Below are 27,663 nucleotides of genomic sequence, written 5' to 3' on the forward strand. Positions count from 1 at the left end.
ACAGAATGGTGAGTCATCTGGTTTCCAACTTCTGAGTCAAAAGGGGCTGTTTCTAGACAAACTACAAAGCAGCACTGCTGCCTGCACACTTAACGATGCCTATCACAGCTACAGAACAGGATGTGGAGAGAGAGAACGGGGAGGTGGGAGTGAGCACTGTCTTTGCTGGTCTCAGTGTCCCTGTGAATAAAGACTGTCAAGATTTAAACCATAATAATGGAAAGGCTATAAAGGTCTCAGCCATAATGTTTCCTCTGATGTTCCCTTTCATAAAATGCCCGCTTTATGTTGCCTACGTGGCAATGGTACACTAAACATCTGCGTACCAGTGGGAATGCTGTACCCTAAGTTCCCAGCGGGCAGCAACTGAGCACTCCAGCCCCTTGGCTCACCATCACCATCTACATAAGTGAGCGCGCGCGGGCATGCACGCACGCACGCACGCAGAGACACACACACACGCCACAAGCATGTGCTGAGTGCCTACTTCCTGCTAGGAGCTGAGGGATAAGGATGTGTGCCCACTGCATACAGGGTTCAGCAAGGGGCCTAGGTGCGAAATACCCAGGAAACAAACAAACAAGAAATGTATTCTGCTTGGAAATGTGGCCATACGGCACAGGGACTCCTTTGCCACTTCAGCACCTAGCAGCCCTACACAAGAGTTTGGCAGCCTAACAGTGAGACATAACTTTTCCCCGTCCTGTGCCAGAGCAAAGTGGATAAGCTGGAATACAAATCAGATAAACGCTCAAAAAGGGGGCTGAACTGGGCACCCACAAAGACTTGCCTTTACTTGGACTTGGCAGACGAAACTATACAGAAAACCGCTGGTTTCAAGAGAATCTTATCTGTAGCCTGTCACCTAACCATTCTAGGCACCAGGGAGCCGCAAAGAAAACAGAAACAAAACCTCTCCCCGTTAATACTGTGTAGACATGACAAAGAGGCAGGAACTAAGAAAGGACAAGGTGGACGTGAAAACCACACGTAGGGATAAAATGAAGTTGAAATCTGTACATCAGGGAGACCGTGTGATGCAATTAGGGAAGCCAAGGTACAAAGTTAGGAAAGGACCACTCTGGTCAAGCCCAGGGGCAGATGCAGAATGATAACTCGAGTTTGCTGGGTAGGCAGCCAGTGCCAACCACAAACCATCACTGGGCTGTTTTCCCTGTTGATCTATAATTGGCGAGTCTGTGATAGAGCTACCAATTATCGTTAGACCCCCTGTATTTAGTTCACAGACAAAGGGAAGCAGGAGAGACCAGTTAGTAATGAGTAAGTAATGGCCACTAAAATACATCGTATTTTACTGAGCTGCTTTGGCAGGAAAAGCCATTCAGAAAATAAAAAGTGAAAGAATAAAATAAGCTAGAGAAACTCAATTTTCTTCTTCCTTCCTCCCAAAGCCACAGTTAGGATAAAATGAGGTTTGTGCGGGTTAATCCTTATGAGGTAAGAAAAAAATGATTAAATACATTAAAAAAATCAATTGTACATTAAACCAAATCCAGGAACTGCAAAAACAAACGCTGCAGCGTTCCTCCAACCGGTATTAGCTCTGCCGGTCTGGTCAGCAGGGGATACCCCACCAGCCGGAGCCCGCTGAGGTAAATGGAAGCTGAGCAGAGAGGAAGGGAGAAAAATGGAGCAGGGAGGGGCTGGGGAGGGGTGCGGAACCACAGACCTGGATTTCACTGGAATAAAGTTATTCCTAGACAGTACAAAGGAAGAAATAAAGTGTCTTATATAAATGGGGCTCTGGAGACCAGGCTGAATTCTTCAAAAATCCAATAGAAATAACAATAATGATAATCATCATCGTTTGATAAACAGAAGTTATAAACCACTTTGCTGTCAAATGATCTGCCACTATTTCTAGTTATTTCTTCTGTTCATTAGCAGATTCTATTAAGCGCCATTTTTCAGAGAGACGACAGAGAGCAAGCTGGAGAGGTGAGGTTAGGAGGCGTGCCTTTGTCTCTGAGGAAAGCCACTCTCGGAGCCGGGATGGAAGCTCCCACCCTTCCCCAGCATGCCGGGGTCCTCAGGGTCCTCGGATGAAAGTCTGCAAGAAGGCAGAGCCTGGGAGCACTGGTCACCAGCTCCTCCCACGGTGGAGTCAGGACTGAGAAGTCTCAGCTAGTCCTAGATAAACCTCACAGGGCTGAAACGTCGCGGCCAATTTGCTTCTCCGTGTGTACTGCAAAACTCCGGTTCTGCCTGCAACCAGCCCTCCTTTCTGTCCCCTGCTTCAGCCACACAACTGGAAGAAGACCTGAGAGTCAGGGCCACGGTGAAATATGCGCTTCTGGGATGGGGGTAGTCATTCGTTCACTTCAGCAAGGCACAAGCTGGCCATATGCATCTTGGGCCCCAAAGGCTAAAAGGATTGGCAAATCCAGAGTTTCCTCCTTAATGTGCTTATGAAATGAGTCATTTAGAATTGAAGAGAAACCTCCATAAGCCCGGCTTGGGAGTGGGGGTGGGGAAGGTTAAGGCACATGCTGACAGGAAGGACAGATGATCAACCACATGACAGTGGTGTTCCCAACAGAATAAAGGCCCGTGTCCACAGGGGAAAGTTTCAAAACATCCAAACAGTATTAAAGTGGGTTATCAATGGCAACAAGTAAGATGTGACAAGATTTTACTCTCCTGAAGACATTCTCCTATCTTCAAAGCAAGTGACTTTTGCCGCCTTAATTCTGACAGTGAAGGATCTGTGGATGTTGATGGGGACAGAGATAAAGGATTTATCTGAGGGGGCAGAGAAAGCAGAGACGGAAGATCCTGAACACTGTGGTTTCTTATGTGGAGTCAAAAGCGGAGCGCTCAATTGTGGACCCTTCCCTCTGCCAGCAGGAGAGGGAACGATAAGCGGCTGCTGCCCCCTAGAAGCTACCAGGGACACAGCACCTTGCTCCACAGACAGAGATGAAAGATCCTATTATCTCGCCTCCATCCCGTAGGCTGTCATTAGTGAGGTACATGGGTGCAGAAACCTCCTCCAAGCACGAGGAGGCCCACATCACCTCTGATAAATTAATAGGTGCCTTTTCAACAGCTAAGATGCATACAAAAGACTCCAACCAGCCAGTGCGCATGAAGGCAGAGGCTTCAGAGGAAGCACAGGCTCACCAGGCAGCACCTGAACAAGCCAAAGCCCTCTCCCAGACTTCTGTGCTCTGCGAGGCGGGCACGCTGCCCCTGCCTGCCCTCCCACCCTGCTCAAGTCTGACGGAGAGAAGAAGTGCGGGCGTTAGGGTTTATACATCCCAGCCCTGCCGCTGACTAGCTGTGGGAACCTGACTGCCCTGGGCTTGTTTCCTCACTGTAAACTGAGGAAGAGTGATCCTCGCCGGTTTGCTGGGATGAAACAAGATAACAAAAATAAGGAAACCAGCACGGAGGCCAGCACATTATATGGCAGAAGTCCTCCTGACCTATGTGATCAGAGCTAGCAATTGGTCAGTTAACTGAAAAATCAGTTAAAGCAGGGAATCATTAAAAACGGGGTCTTATCTACATACCTTAAACGTTTCACATTAACTTAAAACCTATAAACAAACCTGCAGTCATTTGCTAATCTTTTGATGTAGAGCCAAGACCTTCTCTTTGAGTGTGGGACCCACACGCCGGAGTTCCCAGACGTCTTTCTTGCATAAACTTCACCCGTAACACACCCTTCACAATTTCTAAAGCAAAGCGAGCCCTTAAAAGACATTAGCAAAGCAAACTGAAGTACAGAATACTTCTAGATTGTTAGGATCTTCCCCACTCACACCTAAAAAGACAGCAATCTTTTTAGCAGTTTGCATTTACCAAAACATTCAGCTTAGTTTTCACAGAACCCTCTTTTTACATTTATGTTTACAACATTTATAGATCACTCTGCTCACATTATATTTCACCTGTTTATAGCATATTTAACAAAATTGCCTAATTCGCTAAAAAATCAACTGGCCCACGGGTTCAAGACAAGCTGACGTCCTCCTGGTCTGCAGAAGGGGTGTGGGTGTGGATGTGACCAGCCAGGAGCTGCCCAGTCAAGAGCACCCGGCACCATGACAGTGAAGCAGTTTCTAATGAAAGCTCTTGACACTTTCTCAAAAATATGTATTTACTGGTGCTGCCACTTCATTTCACAAGAGATCTGATATGAGCCAAAGAAAAGGATACAGCAAACAGAAGGTATGAGGAAAGGGAAAAAAAACGATGTTTAATGAATGCTGTTTACTCTCCCACTTCTCCATCAAAACCCATTTTCAGCAAACTGTGGAAAAACTAAACCATGTATATAGGTATGATCAACTTGTGTGCCTGATTCTATCAGCAGCTCCTCCCCTCCAAGCTGGAAAAGGCAGCCCTGCCCCTGAAGATGCTCTTGCCATGGCCTGACTGGACCACAGTGGACACACAGAGAAAGGCCTCTTGGTGCTACCCCAGGGCACCACCCCGCAGACTCTTGTGAGCACAAGCAGGAGACCGGGGCCACCAGGGCCACCAAAGGCAAAAGGCCACAAAAGCGGCAGCACATCTTCTCCCTGACAGGGGCAATCTAGCCCCATCCAGGGGGGCCAGGAGATGGCTCCTGTCGGCCTCGGTGTCAGGGAGCACCCCACGCAGATTTACTTCAAGCATCACTCAGCGTCGGCCCCATCTCTAGACTGTGCAGACAAACTCATAATGGCAGAGAGAAGATTTGTGGAGCAACAGGCATAAATCTTGGTTATAACTACAAACCATAAAAGAAAGGAGAGCTGGGAGAGAAGGAGGGAGGGCCGCAATCACGTCCTTCTCCAAAGCACCACTTTATCTTCCCGCAGCTTCTCAGCGTAGAGTGGGGTTAACTACAAGAGGGGATTTTTCAAACCCAAATTGGTCTGCATGGTTTGACAATGGGCTAAAATATTTTAAATTGAAATTACCCTCAAAAGCAGAGGGCACACGGCTGCCCTAAGTATGACATTCAGTGCTTCACAAACTGGGGGCTCGTAAGGGATTTGCTGAGTTTGCCACATGGAATACCCACCTTTAGGTCACACTTTAAAAGAAGCTTTTGAGTAAAAATTCTTTCAAATAAGATAATGACTGATTTAAAACAACAGAAAACATTTTCAGAAGGTCACCCTGCCCAAATAAGAGCTCTATACATCCCATGCCCAGCCAACGCCTGGGTAGAACTCTGAGACTGTGTCTCCAGGACGAAAGGAAGAAAACGAAACCTCTTCTCAAAGAGGCTGGTGACAAGATGAAAAACCCAACTCCCCTGATCACTGTGGCTCTGAAAAAAGGCACTTGAGCGCTCAGCTCCCTGGTTCCCACTCCAGAATGAGGACACTGTTCAGTTATCCAATAGTCAGGGCCTCTGATTACAGAAACTACAGCAAGTATAAAGTATTACCACAAAAGCCAGAAACCCAAAACATAAACAAAGCTGAATAACAATCTCAAATTCCATTTCTCTAATTATTACTCCTAAGAGTTCAGATTCATCTAATAATTATTTGTAAAAGGACACCTTAAAACTGAAAAAACAACCTCTTCATTTACCTGAAGGAGGAAAGAACTGAAAGGCCACAGCCTCGTCTACTCAACAAACCTTCTCAGTCTGTAATAGGAAGGACAGAGTAGGAAGAGGCAGTAATTTCAAAATCAGTAAGTAGCCTAGAGACTACAGAGAAGCCACCCAGAGACGGAATGAGGCTTTTCTCAAGTTCATCCATTTCAGCATTTAGTTCTCTCCAGTTTCCTCCCCCCATCTGCAGGACAGGCGGGAATCTCAGGCACCCTCCCGACAAGGGGTGCCAATGTTAAAAGAGCAGCGTTTTCCACAGGTGATGAGAGGAGAGTGGGGAAGGAGGAAAGCCAACATTTCCTCCTACCTAGGTGCCCAGGCCTCCAGCCCACAACAGCATCCCAACGGAGGAGCACCACAAGCCCCACCCTCTGGCTGCTGACACTCGATTTAGGTTCCAAGTTTCTCACAGCAGCCATGAGGGGTGCCTCCTGCCTTTGGTACCATAAGTACCAAATCTGCAGATGATTCACTTTTTACAAATAAATAAATAGAGCATATTTAGGATTATCCCTATAATATCACCCCCAGTCACTGCTTCTAGGCAGACCCTGAGTGGGAAACAAGAGGTGGAGATTACAGTTCACTTTAGCAAACCTAACTCTGCTATACTGACAGAAATCAACCACTACAGACCCTTTAAATAATAATGCTTAATACTTTAGATTTGCCGTATTTATTTATTCTTCCTGGAAAAATGACAATTTCCTGAAATCTCTAAGTGGCTAGTTTTATTATCCCTGTGCTTGTAAAACACTTTCATGAATACACTATTAAAATCAATTTTATTTCCCCACCAAGTGCTTTGAATTTTGTAAAATAAATATATGTGTGTTACATGTTCTGGATATACACATACACACATATGTACATGAGTATATACACAAAGAAATGCATTGAGCGTGGGAATGTCATTCTTCAGAAATGTTTTGGTGGGGAAAAACATAAGAATCACCTGTCCACAGTGAGCCCACCAACAAGTATACCCAAGTATCAATACTTGAACCACAAAAGATACAAATATAGGGGAGACTGTGCCAGAAGTACGTGTGAGAGGTCTCCAGGAGACAGGCAACCAGCCATGGCTCTCTTAAAGAGAAGCTCACAAACTAGCTCCCTGAATTCATCAAGATATTAACGGCCTTTTGATTACCAGCCTCTGGTTAACTGACTTAAAAACCAAAGAGGAAACCTTCGGTGTTCCAGGCATAAGGTGGATGAGCTCCCCAGAAGGGTGGAGATCAAACACGTGATGCAGAACCGCCCCCTCCCCCCTCAAGGTTCTGTCTTAGCCTCAGGGAGAAACCTGAGGATACCTGATACTTCCGTACTTCAGATATGTGAAACCTAAAAAATTAAAAAAAAAAAAAAACGGGGCTTCCGGTGGCGCAGTGGTTGAGAGTCCGCCTGCCAATGCATGGTACACAGGTTCGTGCCCCGGTCTGGGAAGATCCCACATGCCGCAGAGCGGCTGGGCCCGTAAGCCATGGCCACTGAGCCTGAGCGTCCGGAGCCTGTGCTCTGCAATGGGAGAGGTCACAACAGTGAGAGGCCCGCGTACCGCAAAAAAAAAAAAAAAAAAAAAATGGTACTCAGGGGAGGGTGGGGGGAATGGGTGAAAATGGTCAAAAGGAACAAACTTCCAGTTATAGAATACATAAGCCATGGGAACTCAATGTTTAAAAAAAAAAGAATTCAGCATACTAAAAATATTAATCCTAGGGAACGTGATAAAGTAGAACTACCATCATCATTTATAAAGGTACATTAATTGTAGTTTGGGATTATTTTGGTAGAGGGATGCTGGGAAAAGGATAGAAACAAAAAACAAACAAAAACCAAAACCTATACCTACAGGTTAGAGGAAGAGAAGATTCATCCATTAGAAAGAAGTTGGTGTCAAAGAGCAAAACGCTGAAATTCTAGTTTAGCCCAAATCCATAAGTGTTGTATAAAGTAGGTAAGCAACAGTATTGCTGAATATTGAGGAGCTTGTTGTACTGAAACAAGGGAGCATATTTATTGCTGCTTCAAATACCCTAAACTCACATGACTAGAAGGACTCTCAAGACATTACTTAACCCGTTTCTGTATCCAAGCAAGAGAGGAACCGAGTTACTCCACGCAGACAACTGTCCACCCATTCTTACAGATCTATTGACTAGGCAGGACTTGATCCTGGCAGAACAGTGCAGGGACCGACCCAGAACCTCTGTGACGGCCCGAGCACATGCTCACACAGGTGATGAGAAATCATGGGTCTGTGGGAAACTGACAGAAGGTTCTGAACAGGTCTGGGAGAAGCTAGAGGTCAGTACTCTGGAGCTTGCCCTGGGAGGCAAAGTTCAGAGAACAAAGTATAAAGAAAAAGTAATCAGCCGTTTTAACTCTGGCAAAGAGTTTTCTCATTTAACAATCAGAGAATTTCAACTGGGAGTTTACAGAATTTATCAAAATGAGTCTGTTTACCAATCACCAGCCCTGAGGACATCATGACATTATAGAGCAATTATCCCACTAATGTGGCCAGAGTTGCTGGGTTGGTTCTTTTGGGAGCGGAAGAGGATTGAAGGGGTAAGAGAAGGTACGTGCAGTGTCCCTATGCGGCTGGAATCAAGACCAGGGGATGGCTATGAACACAAATGTGTCAGTTAGAGACCACAAGACCATACTTATCAACTCAAAATCACAAGCCAGGTTTTATAGCCCAGAGAGGACAGATATGAAAATCAGGCCCTCCTTCCCTAGCAAATAGAGCAAAACAATGATGCAGACACCCAAATACATCCACCGAACAATGAAACTTGCACTGTACTGACTAGTCAATAGAGCCTCTTTTGTTGTAACTCACTTTTTTAATAAAGGGAAAAATTCTTCCGAAGTGCTCATCTAGTTCTGAAAACAAAGAACAAGATTATTTGCCTTCAGCATCCCATGCTTAGCCTTTTTAGTGTAGAGAACAGGCAGCTTCCATTAAGGAATTTTGTGGAAAATATGCACCCCACTCAGTTAAAAACAAAACCAAAAATAACTGAGCATGGTGCTCCCTCAACACTGGACTATCCTATTCCTCCAGACCTGGCTTCAAGTTTCACAAAAACCATCCCTAAGCACCCCCTACCCCCAGAGAACTCTTCCTTCTCTGAATAATTAGGGCTCTCTTATACTCCCAGCCAGGCAATTCTGCACCAAATTATATACAATTTTGTACTGTTTGCTAAAATTATATACAGCTTTGTGCTGTTTGCTAATTGTTTTGCATGTAACAAATGCATTTTCTTCCCCAAATGAAATATATAAATTACTTGGGAAGAAGGCTTAGCTTTATTCTTCAATTGTCTGTTCCTGAGCACCCAGGAGTCAGCTAACACACACGGCCTGAGGAATCTCCCCTGGGAAGGTGTGACTTGGGCTGAATGCCTCAGGGCTTTCTGTGGGTGGGCGCTCCCATCCCATCACTTCTCTGGCACCCTATGACTCTCTCCAGCCTGCTGCCGGTTCACAGCAGCTCATCCTCTACCCCCGACCTACTACACAAGCCGTCACTAGCCCTCGGAGGCTTCTCTGCCTGGCACCCTCCCACTGCCACTCCCAAGAGGCAGAAGTAGCTCACACAAGACCATACAGCTCAGCTGGTGCCCTCATTTAATCAGGCTGCTGCAAACGGCTGACCAAAAGCAATAAGGGCATGACTGAGAGACTGTGGGAGTTTAATATAAAAAAATTAATAAAAAAAAAAGAGGGGAAGAAGAAAGGGTCTACCTTTTAATAGGGCCCTAATTACACAACTCATAGGATCAACCCAAATGAGATGGGAGTTTATTTCAGGGGGTTTTATAAATTATTGTTTTTATATATATATATAAATTGCTGCTATGTGTTTTCTTTCCTCTGAGCAATTATGCAGCAAGTACGTAAAGAGGGGAAAAAATATTAATTAAATATAAGGTAATTGTAGAGCTGGCCTTGAGAGAATGAGTCTGAACTCTGGACGATCGCAGGCTACTAGGGTTTGAAGACTGCTCGGGGCCTCCCAGAAAAGAAAGAAATAAAAATACAACCAACCAACAAGCAGATGCAGAGTACAGCAGGAAAAGACCAGTGCACAGAAACACTAGCAGAGCCAAGGGGCTGCAGGGCTCCAAGTACCCAGAAATCAGTGAGGCTGCCGATTGCCCAGGGCTCATTGCTTGAAAGAATGCCCAGAAGTTTATACAATCACGCCCCAAAAGATGGTCCAGCCACTCTTCTGGTGATCAGTAGTTAAATCCGTAGATTAAAATGTAAAAAGAGGGCTTCCCTGGTGGCGCAGTGGTTGAGAGGCCACCTGCCGATGCAGGGGACACGGGTTCGTGCCCTGGTCCGGGAAGATCCCACATGCCGCGGAGCGGCTGGGCCCGTGAGCCATGGCCACTGAGCCTGCGCGTCTGGAGCCTGTGCTCCGCAACGGGAGAGGCCACAACAGTGAGAAGTACAGAAAAAAAAAAATAGTATAAGCAGATAATGTTGGAAATGAGTATCACAAACCAAATTACTGACCAGGCAAAAATGGAACTCTCTCCCTTACCTGTTCTTCAAAGGCTACCTGAAGTGCCCTCACCCTGAGAAGCAGAATGGCTATTTCAGACAATCAAGCAGCTACTTGGTCCAGCAACCTCGCTCCAGCTCAGCCTCCAAAGGTTTCAGGCATCCCACTAATTACCACTGATTCAAACAAGTAAAATGGTGCATCACCACACCTGGGGCAGATGCTTTCCATTCCAGAAAAGACCAGGCTTTACTAAGGGGAGATCTCGCTAATCCCTGAGTGCCAGAAGAGGAATCAGAAGTTAGAGATCACTTGCGGGCTGTCTCCACAGAGCACCTACTCCTAAAGCGGCACTACTGATGCAAAATTATAGGAGCATAAGGTTTCTTGAAACTCAGTATTTTAATTATTAGAAAATTATACTATATATCATGGCTTCTTACCAGCGGCTCTCGAGGTGCCACATTTTCACTTCCTGGATTAGAGCTTGGCTGCAAAGAAAAATAAAAACAAAAGTAAGATCGCAGTGCCACCCAATGGACATCAAAAAAACCAAAGGTGTGCCATTCTCGAGCAACACACACAAACAACTACTTCTCATATTTCTCACCAGTTTTCCATACCGCAGAGTGTTCTGTGGTGGGTTACCTGTAAGCAGCAGCCCGAAGAAGAGCCTGAATTTGCCAGTGAACACGAAGAGACTGTTTCTGGGTTTACTGTCACGGCACCTCAAGAAGGCTGCATTTAGCTTAGGAGGGCTCTGGCAGCTGAGCAGCAGGGGCTGGGGACCATCACAAAATCCGCAGCAATAGGAGAAGTCCACAAAAGCCTTTAAGTGAAAGCCAAACTTCCCTTTTGCCGTGTCTCCCCCGCCACTGACCAGCGAGAGCAGAGCAAAAGTGGAGAACCAGATTCAGCCACAAGGGGGCCCCAGTTGCCCACGCTCAGCATTTTCTCTGGGCACCTATTTGGAGCCAAGGAAGCAGCAAACTATGGACACTGGTTCCTATTTATCACCTGTCACTAAGGATACCAATCCCCAGTAGTAAAGAAAGCCGAGTTTAAATCCGTTTTGTAAATAAGCTAGTGACAAGCTGACAGATAAGCAGAGCAACCCACAGCCAGGCAGCATGTGGCCCACTCGCCTGGCCCTAGTCTGTTTCCTTCTCTGGATCTCTCCCCTCACCCTCACACTTACCTTCAACCCTTGGCTGATCTGGCCAAAATTCAGAGAAAGGGAGAGAGAGAGACAGAGACAGACAGACTGGGAGGAAATCTACAAATCTCCAAAAGAAGGAAACAAGCAGCCTGAGAGAGTTATGATTAGTTTACTGTTACTGATGTTCAAACCAATTTCCAATTATCTACAGATAATATCCAGACAAATGAGCTAATCTGTGGGTCTCAGGAGCCAGCCTCCAAACTCCTCCCAGCTAGTCAGATGGCAAGTGCCAAGCCTCCTGGGAAAAAGGATAGAAGGTGGAAGAGGAGAAAGTCCAGTCCACAGAGGGTCCCCAAAGATTTCCTCATGCCCAATAGCTACCACACAGCGGGCACAGGGCCCAGTGACAAGGACTCTGCTCAAAGGACTCTATCTCCTCATTCAAGGTCCTGTCTCAAGAGCCCCTTCTTCTGCCAGGACAAGAAGGTCAGCCAGCATGAAACTAACTAGAAAGTCTCAGAGAACCTGAGCATGCTTTCCCTTCCTCCCTCCCCCACTGTCCCTCCCTCCTAAGGCTCCAGGCATCAGTAAGCTCATGCGTTCAGATCTCTAGCCCAGACACCTCTGAGTTCTACACCCAACTGCCTTCCTGCCTCCTCTTGGACTTAACAAAATCCCATAACAGATTCATAATCCTCTCCCTCCGCCATATTTGTACGCTTCCACTGTTCCCTGTCTGGGTGAATGTCACAACCTTCCACCAAAATACACAAACTAGAATCCAAAAGGCCATCCCTGACAGCTCTTCCCCTCACTTGCCAGAGCAAGTCCTGCCAATACGCCTTCCTAAATATCCATGGAATCAATCATCCACTTCTCTCCATTTCTTCTGTCATCACTTAGGTCCAAGCTTCCAAAATCTCCTGCCTGGACCACTGCAATAGCCTTCTAATCAGCTCACGCACATCCACGCTGGCTCTCTTCTAATTCATTTTCCACACAGCAAACAGACTATCGCTTCAAAACGATAATCTGATCTCATCCACCCGCCCCAGTAAACATCAACAACGCTAATACAGAAAAGCCCTCCCAGCTTGGCCACGCGTCTCCTCTGACTACATATTAGGTCTGCGTGGCACCACGAACCCCAGCTCTGCGCAGAACAGACATACTGGCCTTTGCTTCCTCTGTCAGTGGGACTTTACGCCAGGTATTCCCTCCCTTCCCTCTGACAATCTGATTCATCCTTCAAATTTCAGTTAAGTCACTTCTTTGGGGAAGCATTCCTTCTCTGACAGCCATGACACGATCAAATCTCCCTAATATACACTCACACCGTATACCTCTCCTTCAAGGGCTGGGCAGAACTGCAACTTTAAGTGTGTGATATTCCGATTGATGTTTGTGTCCCTCGCCAGACTATAAACTCCACATGGGCAGAAACTGTCTGTGTTTGCTCATCACTGTATCCCTGGGGCCTAGGACAGTATCAGGCACAGATTAGGCCTTCCATAGATATTTGCTGAATGAATGAATGGTCAATAAAGAGCAGAACAGATTTGGTTTGAATGGGTTATATAAAGTTCATTACCTTCCTGAGGGCTTCCTTCACTCCATTTGGTAAATACTAAGTGCTAACATTTATTTAGCTCCTTCTTCATTTCATTCTCATAATAAATGTATGAAATTATTGCTGATGAGGAAACTGAGGCAAGGGAGGTTAAATAACTTGCCCATGATGACTCAGGTAGTAACTGGTACTAAGATGATTTGAGCCCTTCTACTTAAGCAAAATAATCGAGTTTTGTTTAGACTACATTTTATTAAGCAACAACCTTAATACTACCCCATAAATAATAATGTAGGTTACTTGACTAGATGAAACAAACTAACACAAACAGCTTTAATATTTAGGAAGCCTGATTCTGATTTAAACCAAAACTTTCTTCCTGAGATACAACTAATCACTGAGGCATTATCTCCAAGGAACTTCCCTTAAAATTAGTTCATCCCCTGAATAGCTAATGTTTGCCAGAGGAAAAACTTTAAGCAATATACAGTACCAAGTAAGTCTCTTTCATCGTATATCCTTCTGTACCTTTCTAAACTGTGAGCCATGTAAATATATTATGCTTTAAAAAATTAAACACTAAAAAAATTTAAAAGGAAGCTTCCCTTTCATCCCAACAGCCTCCTCTTCCTTGGGGACACAGCACTGATGCTGGCTCCTTATATATTCTTCCAGGGATATTCAAGGCGTATAAGAAGCACACATGTGCGTGCATATCCCCACCAAGGAATTTAAACAGCAACACTCTCCAAATTCTTCAAACCTCAGCTTCACAGAGCCTTCTGGGGTCTCAGCACACCAAAGCCCAACCTCCAAACTCAATCTCGGAGGCTGCTTAGAAAGGAACAAGCATTTCCACACCCGTATTCCAACTCACGGTACTGTCCGAGGTCGGTTAGACCTTACTAGTGAACTCAGTGGACTTCTCGCCAATCTGGGAATTGCCCAATATGATTACATTCTAGATGATTCGCCAGCTCGCGTTGAAATACCTGTAATCTAAAATGGACCATCCCGATCTCCTGTCTGTGTCCTTTAGAAAACTATTTCTTCATGACCAAGACAGCCTTCATTCCTCTTTACTGCTCTGCACGTTGATATCCTTGATAATACCATCTGAAATTCTTCATTATATAACTAGTTTATTATCTGTCTATCCTTTAAGTTCCTTGAAGGCAGGCACTTTACCACCTTAGTGAAGGCAGATCTTTAGCACTTAGAATGTCACTTGTACTCAATAAGTATGGGCTTAATTAATTTTTTTAATTAAAAAAATTAAACCAAAGGAACCACTTTATATACATAAGCCAAAATGAAGCAAGCAAAGGACCATAGCAGTGTCTTTCCCTGGAACATTTCACCTACAACAAACCACAAATCTGGCCACTCTCAAAGCAATGTCACGACCCAACGGTTCTCAACCCTGGGGCATAATCACCCCAACAAGGGCATTTAAAAATGTGTAGAGGTGTTTCTGGCTGTCACAGTGACCAGGGAGCAGGGAGTCCCATCAGCATTTAGAGGGCAGAGGCTTGGGAGGCTAAATGTCCTGCAATGGACACCACGAAGAACTATTCCATGCAAACACCAACAGGACCCCTGGGAGAATCCTGACCACTCCGCTTCCTCATGAGGAGGAGGAAGACAGACTCCCATCTTTTACATGATGCTGCTTCAAAAGAGGGCAAACGGGGCTTCCCTGGTGGCGCAGTGGTTGAGAGTCCGCCTGCCGATGCGGGGGGCGCGGGTTCGTGCCGCGGTCCGGGAAGATCCCACATGCCGCAGAGCGGCTGGGCCCGTGAGCCATGGCCGCTGAGCCTGCACGTCCGGAGCCTGTGCTCCGCAACGGGAGAGGCCACAACAGTGAGAGGCCCGAGTACCGCAAAAAAAAAAAAGAGGGCAAAGGTCTGAGCGGGCAACTGCTTGTCAGAAGCTGAACTAAGCTCACACAGGTCCATGAGTCTCATCAGGCCAGCTTTTGTGAAAGTCCAATACTTCTCAAACACCTGCCCCTACATTGACCCCCTTTTAAGTGGTCAAGTCTATTTTCCAGCCTGAAACAAATCCCTACAAATTAAATTCCAACTTAATCCTGAAAACTCTTGACAGGGTGGTTTATGGTTTTAAAAATAATAATAGTAATAGTAAGGTTTAGAAATCACCAGCTGAGGATCCGCAGTCAGGATCCTCAGAGGCTGGAATGCAGAGAGCAGGCAGGGAGAAAAAGCATCAGAATGCTTTAAAAAATAAACAGGCAAACAAAAAAAGGCCACAGTGGCAGGGAGAGAAATGTGTCAGTTTGGTAGAGACAAAAGGCACTCTCACTCCTGCTGTCCAAGCACTGACCTTCTCCAGCCAGGAGGTGTGCCCACGTGCTGACCTTGATGCACAGCAAAGGTCAACTGCACACACAGCTCAGATCTGAGCAACCAGAAAAACACTCAGTTCTAGGAGCGCTCATCCTATACCTGCCAGCGACTGTGTAGCTCTGGGTATGTCCTAGGCAAGATATGGCCTATAGTTCTTTGCCGGGAAGAATAAGATTCAATTCAACAAATGTTGTTGGAGAGGTACTGGTATAGTAGCAAGTGCATGACCTTTGGCATTAATAACTGAGGGGCTGTGGGTATACTGGTCAACCTCTCTGAACCACAGTTCCTCATCCACAGGAATAATGGGAATAATACCAACACCCCACATTCAGGATGAGATGAGGATCATGAAAGTTATATCATTCTTCTGCTCAAAATGAACCAATAGAGTCTGCCCTATGATGAAGTAACAGGGACCAGGTTTACCCTCCCACTGTAAACAACTAGAAAACTAAACAAAATAAATGACACCACTGTTTGTAGACACTGGACAGCAGGCAATACAGGACTTTGATTCCTGACAGAACAGAAACAAATGATAGGAGTCCTAAGACCACCCTGGCTTCTGACAGATTTCTGCACATTTCAGACCAAGGACCCAGGGTGGGGGCAGTGGTGGGAGGGGGGAATCCCAGCAGATCACAGCAACAGATTGAGGAAACAGACTGGAGTTCAGGGAGGCTAAGTCAGCTGAAAGGTGCAGGACAGAGTTCCAGAGAGGAGGGAGCTTTGCAGAAAGGGAGCTCCAGAAATCTGCACAGAGGTTTCCTTAAGTCTGTACTGAATATTAAAATGTGTACATGCACAGAATGACACTCCACGAGACTGAAAAAAGACTGATGAAGAAGCTGCAAGCTGAACAGTTCCCAGAACCCTCATAGGTCTCACAAGTCCCAAGCACCAGAGGAGCATTCTCCCTGCTCGATCAGGGCATTCAGTAGAGACCTGGAAGGGCCACATCTTGGTGGGGGGCGGGGGGGGGTGTCAGATCACCCCTAGGATAAAAACGACCCTAGATCAGGACTTGAAAGAATCAGAATGAACCAAAAGTAACTTAATCACCCACCAGAACAAAACTCAACACTCTTTCAAGTAAGATCGCAATCCAGACCCTCAATGATGTAAAATTCACAGCACCCAGCACCTAATCAAAAATCTCAACATGTGTCAAGAAGCAGGAAACTGTGACCTATAATAATAAGAAAAATTAGAATAATTAGCAAACAAGAGCATTAAGACAGTGTCATAACTTTATTCAAGAATTTAACTCATTTAAAAAATACAAATATCAAATCATGTTGTACACCTGAAATTAACATAATGTGGTATGTCGAGTAAACCTCAATAAATAAAAAAGAATTTAAAGGAAAACATGATCATAGTAAGGAGAGAAATGTGAGGTATAAAAAGAAAATAGAACTTCCAGAGATGAAAAAACATGTCTGAAATAAAAATTTCACTGAATGGTAATAACAATAGGTTAGATACTGCAGGAAAAAAAAGTGCACTTGAAAACATAGAAACTGAGCAAAATGAAGGACAGAGAGGGGGAAAGAAGACCAAAAAAAGAAAAATATTTGAAGAAATAATGGCTGAAAAATTTCCAAGTTTGATGAAAACTACAAACTCACAAAGAAGCTCAACACACTCCAAGCAGAACAAACACAAAAGTGACTAAGGTACACCATAATCACGTGCTCAAAGTTCATGAAAAGGGGAAAATCCTTTAAGTAGCCAGAAAAAAATTAATCAAAATTAAGAATGACTTCAGACTTCTGAACAGCAACTGTGCAAGCCAAAAAAAATACAATGGAACAGTATCTTCAGCTCTTCCTTGGCCTGCCTACAGAGGTGGCAGCCACCACGGCCGCCCTCAAACCCCTCGTGAAGCTCAAGATTGTCAAAAAGACCAAGAAGTTCAACCCACACCAGTCAGACCAATATGTCAAAATTAAGCGGAACTGGCAGAAATCCAGAGGCACTGTGCGCAGGAAATTCAAGGGCCAGATCCTGATGCCCAACATTGGTTATGGGAGCAACAGGAAAACAAAGCTCATGCTGCCCAGTGGCTTCCGGAAGTTCCTGGTCCACAACTTCAAGGAGCTTGAAGGGCTGCTGATGTGAAACAAATCTTACTGTGCTGAGATTACTCCAAGAACTCAAAGCCACTGCGGAAAGAGCAGCCCCGCTGGCCATCAGAGTCGCCAATCCCAATGCCAGGCTGCACAGCAAAGAAAATGAATAGACAGGTCATGTGCACATTGTGTTTGTGTTGGAAAAAACAATAACAAAAACATAAAAACTCAGCCATCTGAGATTTAAAAAAAAATAGTATCTTTAAAATGCCCACAGAGGGTGGGGGGGGGAAGGTGGGGAGATACAACATGACTGTCAACCTAGAATTCTATATCCAATGAAAATATCTTTCAAAAATGAATACAAATTAAAGATTTTTTCAAAAGGAAAAAAAAAGCTAGAATTTGCCAACAGTATACTTGTACCACAAGAAATGTTAAAATGCTCCAATTAAAAGGCAGAGATTGTCAGACTGGGTGGGGAGAAAATGCAAGATGGAGCTATAGGGCATCCCTGGTGGCACAGTGGTTGAGAGTCCGCCTGCCAATGCAGGGGACACGGGTTTGTGCCCCAGTCTGGGAGGATCCCACATGCCGCGGAGCAACTAGGCCTGTGAGCCATGGCCACTGAGCCTGCGCGTCCAGAGCCTGTGCTCCACAACGGGAGAGGCCACAACAGTGAGAGGCCCGCATACTGCAAAAAAAAAAAAAAAAAAAAAGAAGTAAAAGATGGAGCTATATATTGCCGACAAGAAACCCATTTTAAAGAAAAAGACACACATAGCTAAAAGGCCAAAGGATGGAAAATGATATACCATGCAAACACTAATCATAAGAAAGCTGTAGTGGCAATATTAATCTCAGGCAACTTCAAACTAAAAGATATTACCAATGATAAACAAGGACATTTCCAAAATAAAGGAGTCAGTCAAGAAGACATAATAATCCTGTATAAGTATGCACACATAATGGTTTCAAAACACATAAAGTAAATCAGACCGAATTTAAAAGATAAAAAGACAAATCCATAGTTATAGTTGGGGATTTAAATAATCCTCTCATCTTAATCAAAAAGTCAGTAAGGATATAGAAGACCTAAATAATACTATCAACCAACATGGCCTAATAACATTCCCAGAACACTTCACCCAACAGCAGCAAAATATACATTACAGTTGACCCTTGAACAAGGGAGTGAGGGGGAGCGACCCACACACAGTCAAAAATCCACATATAACTTTACAGTTGACCCTCCATATCCAAGGTTCCCCATCCACAGACTCAACCAACTGCAAATAGTGTAGTAATGAAGAACGTATTTATTAAAGAAGCTTTTAAGTGGACCTGCACAGTTCAAATCTATATTGTTCAACGGTAAAATGTATTTTCAAGTTCATAAGGAAAATTCATCAAGACAGACCATAAAATAAATTTACAAGACTTGAAATCATACAGAAAATGTTCTCTGATCACAATGGGATTAAACTAGAAATCACAGAAAAAAATACGGAAAAATTTCAAATGTTTGGAAATTAAACAGACTTCTAAATAATCTATGGGTCAAAGAAGAAATTACAGGGGAAGTAAGAAAATATTCTGAACTGAATGACAATGAAAACACAACACATCTAAATTTGTGGAATGCAGCAAAAGCCGTGCTTAGAAGGAAGTTTACAGTTTTAGTTAGTGACTTTAGAAAAGAAGCTAGAAAAATAGAACAAATGAAACCCAAAGTAAATAGTAAGAAATAAAATTTAAAACAACAGAGGAAAATCAATGAAATAAAAACTGGTGTTCTGAAGAACACTAAAATTGATAAATCTGTATGCAGACTGATCAATTAAAACAGACATTAATTTCCAACATTAGGAATGAAAAAGGGGAAATCTCTGCGTATTTTATATACATTTAAAAGATAAGGGAGGGACTTCCCTGGTGGCGCAGTGGTTAAGAATCTGCCTGCCAATGCAGGGGACACGGGTTCAAGTCCTGGACCAGGAATATCCCACATGCCACGGAGCAACTAAGCCTGTGTGCCACAACTACTGAGCCTGCACTCTAGAGCCCGCGAGCCACTACTGAGCCCATGTGCCTCAACTACTGAAGCTCGCACACCTAGAGCCTGCAACAAAGAAAAGCCACCACAATGAGAAGCCCACGCACTGCAACAAAGAGTAGCCCCTGCTCGCTGCAACTAGAGAGAAAGCCCACGTGCAGCAACGAAGACCCAACACAGCCATAAGATAAATAAATAAATAAAATTTTTTTAAAAGATAAGGGAATATTATGAAAAACCTTACAAACAAATTTGACAACTGCAAATGACTGCAAATTCCTTGAGACACAATATGCCAAAGATGACCCTAGGAAAAAAACAGAAAAGCTTAATAGCCTTATATCTGTTTTTAAAATACATAATTAATAATTTAAAACATAATTTTAAAATACTTAATTTAAAAAGAAATTAAGGGACTTCCCTGGAGATCCAGTGAGTATGACTCCATGCTCCCAATGAAGGGGGCCCAGGTTCAATTCCTGGCCGGGGAACTAGATCCTGCATGCATGCCGCAACTAAGAAGTCCACATGCCGCAACTAAGACCTGGTGCAGCCAAAATAAATAAATAAATAATAAAAAGAAATTAAGTTTACAACTAAAATTTTAAAAGAAAACTCTAGGCCCAGGTGGCTTCACTGAATTCTATCAAACATTTAAGAAAATAATAATAGCTGTCTTATAATAAACTATTTCAGAAAGTATAATAGAAAAAAAAGGTCGGGGGGGTGGGGGCTCCCTGGTGGCCTAGTGGCTAGGATTCCGGGCTTTCACTGCCGTGGCCCGGGTTCAATCCCCGGTCTGGGAACTGAGATCCTGTAAGATGCGTGGCACAGCCAAAAAAAAGGTAAAAATTCCCAATTCATTCTGATAGGCCAGCATTACCTTGACAACAAAACTAGACATAGATTTCACACACACAAACTATAAATCAATATCGCTCATAAACATAAATGTGAAAATCCTTAACAAAATATTGCCAAATCAAATCCAGCATTATATATCAATAAAAAGGGTAATATATCATGACCAAGTGGAATTTATCCAACAAATGCAAGGGTGGTTTAACATTTGAAAAATCAATCAACGTAACTCACATATTAACAGAATAAAGGAGGAAAACAATAGAATCAACTCGACAGACAGCAAAAAGAGCACCTGACAACATTCAAAACACATATGATTAAAAAAAAAACTAAGCAAAGTAAAAATAAAGGGGACCTTCAAAAAAACCTATGGTTGGGACTTTCCTGGTGGTGAAGTGGTTAAGAATCCGCCTGCCAACGCAGGGGACATGGGTTTGATCCCTGGTCTGGCAAAGGCCAACATGCCGCGGAGCAACTAAGCCCGTGCGCCACAGCTACTGAGCCTGAGCTCTAGAGCCCGCGCACCACAACTACTGAGCCCACATGCTGCTACTGAATGCCGTGCACCTAGAAGAGTCCGTGCTCCACAACAAGAGAAGCCACTGCAATGAGAAGCCTGTGCACCACAACAAAGAGTAGCCCCAGCTCACCACAGCTAGATAAAGCCCGCGCACAGCAATGAAGACCCAACACAGCCAAAAATAAAAAATTTTTAAAATTTAGAAATTGAAAAACCTATAGCTAACATCATATTTAAATATGAAAGATTGAGTGCATTTTCCCTAAGATCAGGAATAAGGCAAGAATGTCTACTCCGAATATTTCTTTTAATATTGTACTAAAAGTCCTGCACAGTGCAATAAAGCAAGAAAAAAAAGGGCATACAAATTGGAAAGCAAGAAGTAAAGCTGTCTTTACTTGCAGATGACATAATCATCTACAGAGAAACAAGGAATCTACCCAAAAAACTATTAGAATTACAAATGAGCTTAACGAGGCTGCAGATATAAGGCCAACACACAAACTCAATTTTATTTCTATACACTAACACTGAACAATTAAAAATGAAATTTAAACATTAAATACAAAAAAATGAAATATTTAGAGAGAAATTTAACAGAATGTGTACATGACCTACACGCTTTAAACTATAAAATACTACTAAGGAAAATCAAAGACCTAAATGGAGGGGCTTCCCTGGTGGCGCAGTGGTTGAGAGTCCGCCTGCCGATGCAGGGGACACGGGTTCGTGCCCCGGTCCGGGAGGATCCCACACGCCACGGAGAGGCTAGGCCCGTAAGCCATGGCCGCTGAGCCTGCGCATCGGAGCCTGTGCTCCGCAACAGGAGAGGCCACAACAGTGAGAGGCCCGCATACCACAAAAAAAAAAAAAAAAAGACCTAAATGGAGACATATATCATTTTACGGAATTAGAGGATCAATACTGTTAAGATGTCAATTCTCCCCGAAACTGATCTATAGATTCCACACAATCCCAGTAAAAATCCCAGCAAGCTTTTTTGTAAGAACTGATAAACTGATTCTAAAATTTATATAGAGATGCAATGGACCAAAGCTAGAACAATTCTGAAAAAGAATAAGGTCAGAACACTTTACACTACCTGATTTCAAGATTTACTATAAAGCTACAGCATTCAAGATAGTACGATTGACCCTTGAACAACACAGTGGTTACGGGGGCTGACCCTCCGCACAGTCAAAAATCCACATGTAACTTTACAGTTAGCCCCTCCATATCTATGGATTCAACCAACCATGAATTGTGTAGTACTGTAATATGTATTTGTTGAAAAAGAAATCCAAGTATAAGTGGACCCAGGCAGTTCAAACTCCTGTTGTTCAAGAGTCAACTGTATTTCCTTCACATTAGGAGAAACATAGATAAATGGAACAGAAGAGAGTCCAGAAATTAACCTACTATATACAATTTTTTTTATTTTTGACAAAGATGGCAAGATAATTCAATGGAGAAAGGGTAATCTGTTCAACAAATGATGCTGGAACAACTGATATCCATATGGGGAAAAAAAAAATTAACCTCAGCCTTTACCAATAAGCACATGAAAAGAGCTGCTTAATGTTATTTGTCAACACAGAAATGCGAATTAAAAGCACAGTGAAATACCACTACATACTCACTAGAATGGCTAAAATTAAAACAGACAGACAATACCAAGGGTTGATATGGATGTGGCGCAACTGGAATGCTCATACACTGCTGGTGGAATGAAAAATAGTACAACTTTGCAAAACACGTAAGCAATTTATTATAGAACTAAACATACACTTAGCATGTGACCCAGTAAATACACTCATAGGTATTTACCAAGGAAAATGAAAACATATGTATTCACAAACACACTTGAATATTTATAGTAGCCCCAAACTAGAACCAATCATGTGAGGGAAAGACTCTAATGTGACTGCCATGATCCCCACTTCCTGGTATTCATGCCCTTGTGTTGTCCCCTTGAGTGTGGGCAGAATTATGACTTGCTTCTGGCCAACAGAGTACAGTAACAGTGACAGAATGCATGTAATTACATGCATGTGGTTACAATATCTAAGACTGTAATGTCCACTTGCCTTTGAGGAAACAAGTGGCCATCCTGGGAAGACCCATGTGGCAAGAAACTGAGGGCAGGTCCTGGGTGACAGCCAGTCACAAAGAGAGGTCCTCAGCCTGAAGTCCATAAGGAACTAAATGCTGTCAATAACCACATGAGCTAGGAAGCAGATCCTTCCCCAGTCAGGACTCCGATGAGATCACAGCCCAGGCAGACACCTTGACTGCTGCCTTGTGAGACTCAGCTGAACTGTGTCCTGACTCCTGACCCACAGAAACTGTGAGACAATAAACATGTACTGCGTTAAGCTGCTAAATTTATAATAACACTGTTATGCAATAGGTAATTAATATAATCCAGATCCATCAAGTGGTGAACAGATCAACAAACTGTGGTATAGCTATACAATGGAATACTACCCACTAATAAAAAGTAATGAATTACTGAGACATACAATATAAATTTCACAAACATTATTATGAGCAAAAGTGAGACACAAAAGAATATTTACATTATGAATACATTCGTATGTAATCCTAGGAGAGACAAATATAATCTATAGTGATAAAAAGCAGTTCAGATTTCCTGAGGCCAAAGGCTAGGATTTACTGGGAAGCAAGGTAAGGGAACATTCAGCAATATGGGAATTGTTTTGATGCTGATTGTGGTGGTGGTTACACAGGTATATACATTTGTCAAAACTGACCACAACACATCTATTGGAATTCCACAGTAAAGTTTTTGGCCACAAAGACTTGGTCACTCAAAAAGCTATTAATCTATGGATTTTAAGTTAGGATAGGGGCAGCTTTGGGGGATTGGCTAGTAATGGGAGGGACGCCAAGGAGGCTTCTGAGATCCCAGTAACGCTTGATTTCTTGATCTGAGTACTGCTTACACAAGTGTGTGCTCACTCCGTGAAAATTCACCAAGCTGGACACATAATTGGTGTACTTTCTGGGTGTATGTTAAACAGCAGTAAAAAGTTTTAAAAAAATTTTAAAGGCTAGGGAGTCGTTCTAAATTAAAGCATACTAAAGAGACAAATCAATGCACTCCCTATTTCTTCATTGGATCCTGATTGTTTTTTTAAATTGGAGAATTTTGAATGTGGTATTAGTAAATAATATTTCATCAATACCAAACTTCTTGTGTGATAATGGTATTATGGTTATGTAGGAGAATAACCTTACTCTTACGAGAGACAAGATGAAGTATTCTAGGATGAAATATCATGATGTCTGTAACTTACTATCAAATCCTTCAAAAATATACATAAAGAGACTGAGATAAAGCTAATTCAGCAAAATGTAAACAGTGTATATTGGTGAAGTTTTCATGGGAGTTTTACAGGAGTTCTCTGTATTATTCTTTCAACTTTCCTATAAGTTGGAAACTTTTCAAAATAAAGAGTGAGGGGAAAAATGTCTTGTTTGAACTACTGTTATTCAAGAGTTCAATAATCTTCCAAAACTGCATACAGAAACTTGGAGAAGGAAACCAACATTCACTGAGCACTTAATATGCACCACACACTCTTAACATCTGTGGCTTCAGTCAACCCTCAAATGGGATTATTATTACTCCCATTTTACAGAGAAGAAAACTGAGGTTCAGAGAGGTAGAGTGACAAGTCCAATAGTAAGTGAGTGCCGGAGTTCAAAGCAAAGTCTGTCAGGATACAAGGCCATGCTCTTCCACTCCGTAACATCTTTGCTGTACTCTTCTCCCTTCCCTGCCTCTGTGTTTTCTCAGTCCAAAATTTATTATATCCAGTGAACCTGAACAGATTAGAAATCTATGTTCCGTAATAATTCTCAATATTCAACAACCATTAAACAATCAGATTGAACCATGCTTCTGCCCTTCACTAAAGACAGAAAAACTGATGGGAAAGTACAAAAATAGGGATGACATTTCCCGTTCCTATGGGCCATAACATGTACAGACTAGAAGGGACTTTGATAAGACATTAGCCATACAAAACCGAGTAATGTGGAATAAACAGGATAAGCAATAAATGCAATTCCAACAGACTGTTTTGAAGACAGCCTAAAAAGACTATACCATTATGAAAGAGAAAGTATATTGCTGAAATCTAAAAGGCACAAAGGACAGCTAGGAGAAACACCAGCATTCAGCGTGTTCCTTTAAATTTCAAGGAAATTACTTCCGAGCAAATAAAAAACCAACCTTAGTGGACTGGTGGTCAACATATGAAATTTCATATCCCAAAAAATGTTTTAATAGGGATTGAGAAAAGGCTTAGATGATTTGTAAGTGAAACTCCAGAGTTTACTGAATGGAATAATAATAGGTAACACACTGTGTCAGGCACTGTTCTAAAATAAGTTAATTCATTTAATCCTCAGAGCAATGCTATGAGATAGGCACTAGTATTATTCCTATTTTACAGATGGGGAAACTAAGACCAGAGAAGTTAACTAACTTGTCCAAGATCACACAGCTGGTAAGTAGTGGGGCTAGGATCCTAGCCAGTGGGGATGGCTCCAGAGTCCATACTTTTAACCATTGCTCTACACTGCCTTTCAAAGAAAGAAATTGTTGGTTATTTACCCTTAATCTTTCAAAATGAGAGATTGATGCCACACGGCCAACTAACAAACTTTCTATGAGAGACAGAATACTGCCTCAGTCCCAAAGGTGTGATGCGTTCTTCTCAGACACAAACCAGGTTTGGAGGAAATACCCAAACAGTTCATTCTTTCAGTTCCACACTGCTTTACTGGAGAAATGGGAAACCCACGGATCAGGACTAGAAAATGAGATGAGAAGCAACTGCTAAAGTGAGTTGGTTTACTTTAAATGTGTGCATTTGGGGCTTCCCTGGGGGTGCAGTGGATAAGACTCTGCCTGCCAATGCAGGGGACCAAGGTTTGATCCCTGGCCCGGGAAGATCCCCCATGCCGCGAAGCAACTAAGCCCATGCGCCACAATACTGAGCCCGCGCTCTAGAGCCCGTGAGTCACAACTACTGAAGCCCGCGTGCCTCGAGCCTGTGCTCGGCAAGAAGAGAAGCCACCGCAATGAGAAGCCCGCGCACCGCAACCAAGAGTAGCCCCCGCTCGCCGCACTACAGAAAGACTGCGCGCAGCAGCGAAGACCCAACACAGCCAAAAATAAAACTTTAAAAAAATTTTTTTGTGTGTGTGCATTTGCAGCTTATTGTCAGTGACAGAATTTGGCGTAAAGCATTCAAGTTTTTTCCCAAGTTGCCAGCATTTTCTGATGCAATCCCATCTCTATCAGCTTTGGAAAGGAGGGCAAAGCAGCAGCAGAGTTGAAAACCAAACAAGTGCTGGCCCAGCCCCCTTAAGGAACCTAGATCCCTTGCACGTGTACAGAGAGGACAATTTCCAGAACCAAAGGAATCCTTGGGCACTACAAAGGCTCCGAGTGGCAGAATTTTTAGTAACCTTCACAGCACAGGCAAATTACATGCGCTGGCATCCTTTAATCCCAGCCTATGGGCATTCCTAACATGTAACAGCTCAGAGGAACCTAGATTCTGAGGAGCTTCAGCAGTTCAGCAAGCTAAGCGGGTTAAGGCAGGAAAGGAGGGCCCACCCCACCACCAGGACACTCTCCACACTCCAGAATTTCCGACAGTGAGAAGACCAGAATCAGCCCTAGATATTTCTCACGTTTTACAATCTGGACATCTCTCTGAATCATTCACTCTGCTAACGGAAGCTGGTCCGGGGAACTCACAACTCCTCTATGTGCAATTCCTGTAACAGAATGATCATGAAGAATAAAAGAGTAATAAGAAACACTAAGCCGTATTCTTCCAAGGAAGGAACTGAAATACCAGGAGGCCGCTGAGAAGTCCACAGGTGTTTCAAGCAGGTGAGAGATGAGTGATGAGGTCCAGGTTGAAACCAGTTTCTTCCTCCTCTGTCTAATCCTAACGAAACTTAAGCATGTAGGGCTAACTAGTGGACTCACACGCAGCCGGGTTCAAAGCCAGGCTTAATCAGGCAACTGATTTGCGGCGCGTTACAGACCCTGCAAAATGGCGGTTAATAGCCCGTACTTCATAAAGGTTGTAATGAGCATTAAACGAGATAATAAGCGTAATTTGTCTTCCGCATGACAGCACACACTCCGTAATTGTAAGGTACCGCTTACCCCATCCTCCTCACCTCAGCCCACCCCACTTTTGGACTCCAAACGCCTACAGAGGCCTTAGCATCCACTGCTTCCTGACAGCAGACGGACAGGCAGGAGCACTGGTCCTCAAGGTCCCCCGACTGGAGTGGGATTCGGCTGAGTCTGTGGCTGAAAAGCTAGAGCCCCTGGCCAAGAAAACCTAACTCTGGGCAGCAAAGACGGATCACCAGCCAAAAGCTCGGTGGCGTCGGTTGATTACAGCGAGTCCACTTCCTACCAACGCACTGAGAGGGTCCAAGTACATTTCCCCCCCTCCAACTTGGCAGGGGAAACGCAAAGGTGACTAAAGACGAAGAGGCTGGCAGCGGGGCCACCCAGAAGGGGAGGCTGCGAGAGAGAGGGAACCCTGATGGAGTAAGGCCTATCCCGAGAGGGAAGGGCCGGGAACGATCCAGCCTCTCTCACCCCTCTCCTCAAGCAGGGGCCCTCGCAGCTCAAGCCTGGGGGGCCTCTCAAGGGTCCCGCCACCGACCTGGCCAAGCACAAGTGGGACCCGAGGGGCCGGCAGGCGGGACGTGGGGGAGCCCTCGGGCGCCCCCGGGCCCCTGCTCGGGAATGTGGTCAAGGAGGGGTCACGCGGGGAGGGGCCGGGCGGCGAGGACCCGGGGAGGGGCGGGGCCCCGGAGGGGGCAAGAGGTCGGAGCCCCCGGCTTCCGAGGTTCAGGGTCCC

At 44.0% G+C, this 27,663-nt stretch overlaps 1 protein-coding gene and 1 pseudogene across 2 annotated transcripts in view; one reads left to right on the plus strand and one right to left on the minus strand.

The window, feature by feature from the left end:
- Nucleotides 1-27,663, minus strand: part of PEX14 (peroxisomal biogenesis factor 14) — a 138,590-nt gene that overhangs the window by 110,804 nt on the left and 123 nt on the right. The window contains exon 2 of the mRNA XM_082858349.1: nucleotides 10,556-10,603. Within this exon, the coding sequence (XP_082714475.1) occupies nucleotides 10,556-10,603 (48 nt within the window). The remainder of the gene's footprint in view (nucleotides 1-10,555; nucleotides 10,604-27,663) is intronic.
- LOC309973896 (large ribosomal subunit protein eL32-like) lies at nucleotides 15,920-17,461 on the plus strand (annotated as a pseudogene). Its single transcript has one exon. The product of its transcript is annotated as a large ribosomal subunit protein eL32-like (transcript).

Source organism: Leucopleurus acutus, assembly GCF_964270905.1.
Source record: "Leucopleurus acutus genome assembly, chromosome: 2".
NCBI lineage: Eukaryota > Metazoa > Chordata > Mammalia > Artiodactyla > Delphinidae > Leucopleurus > Leucopleurus acutus.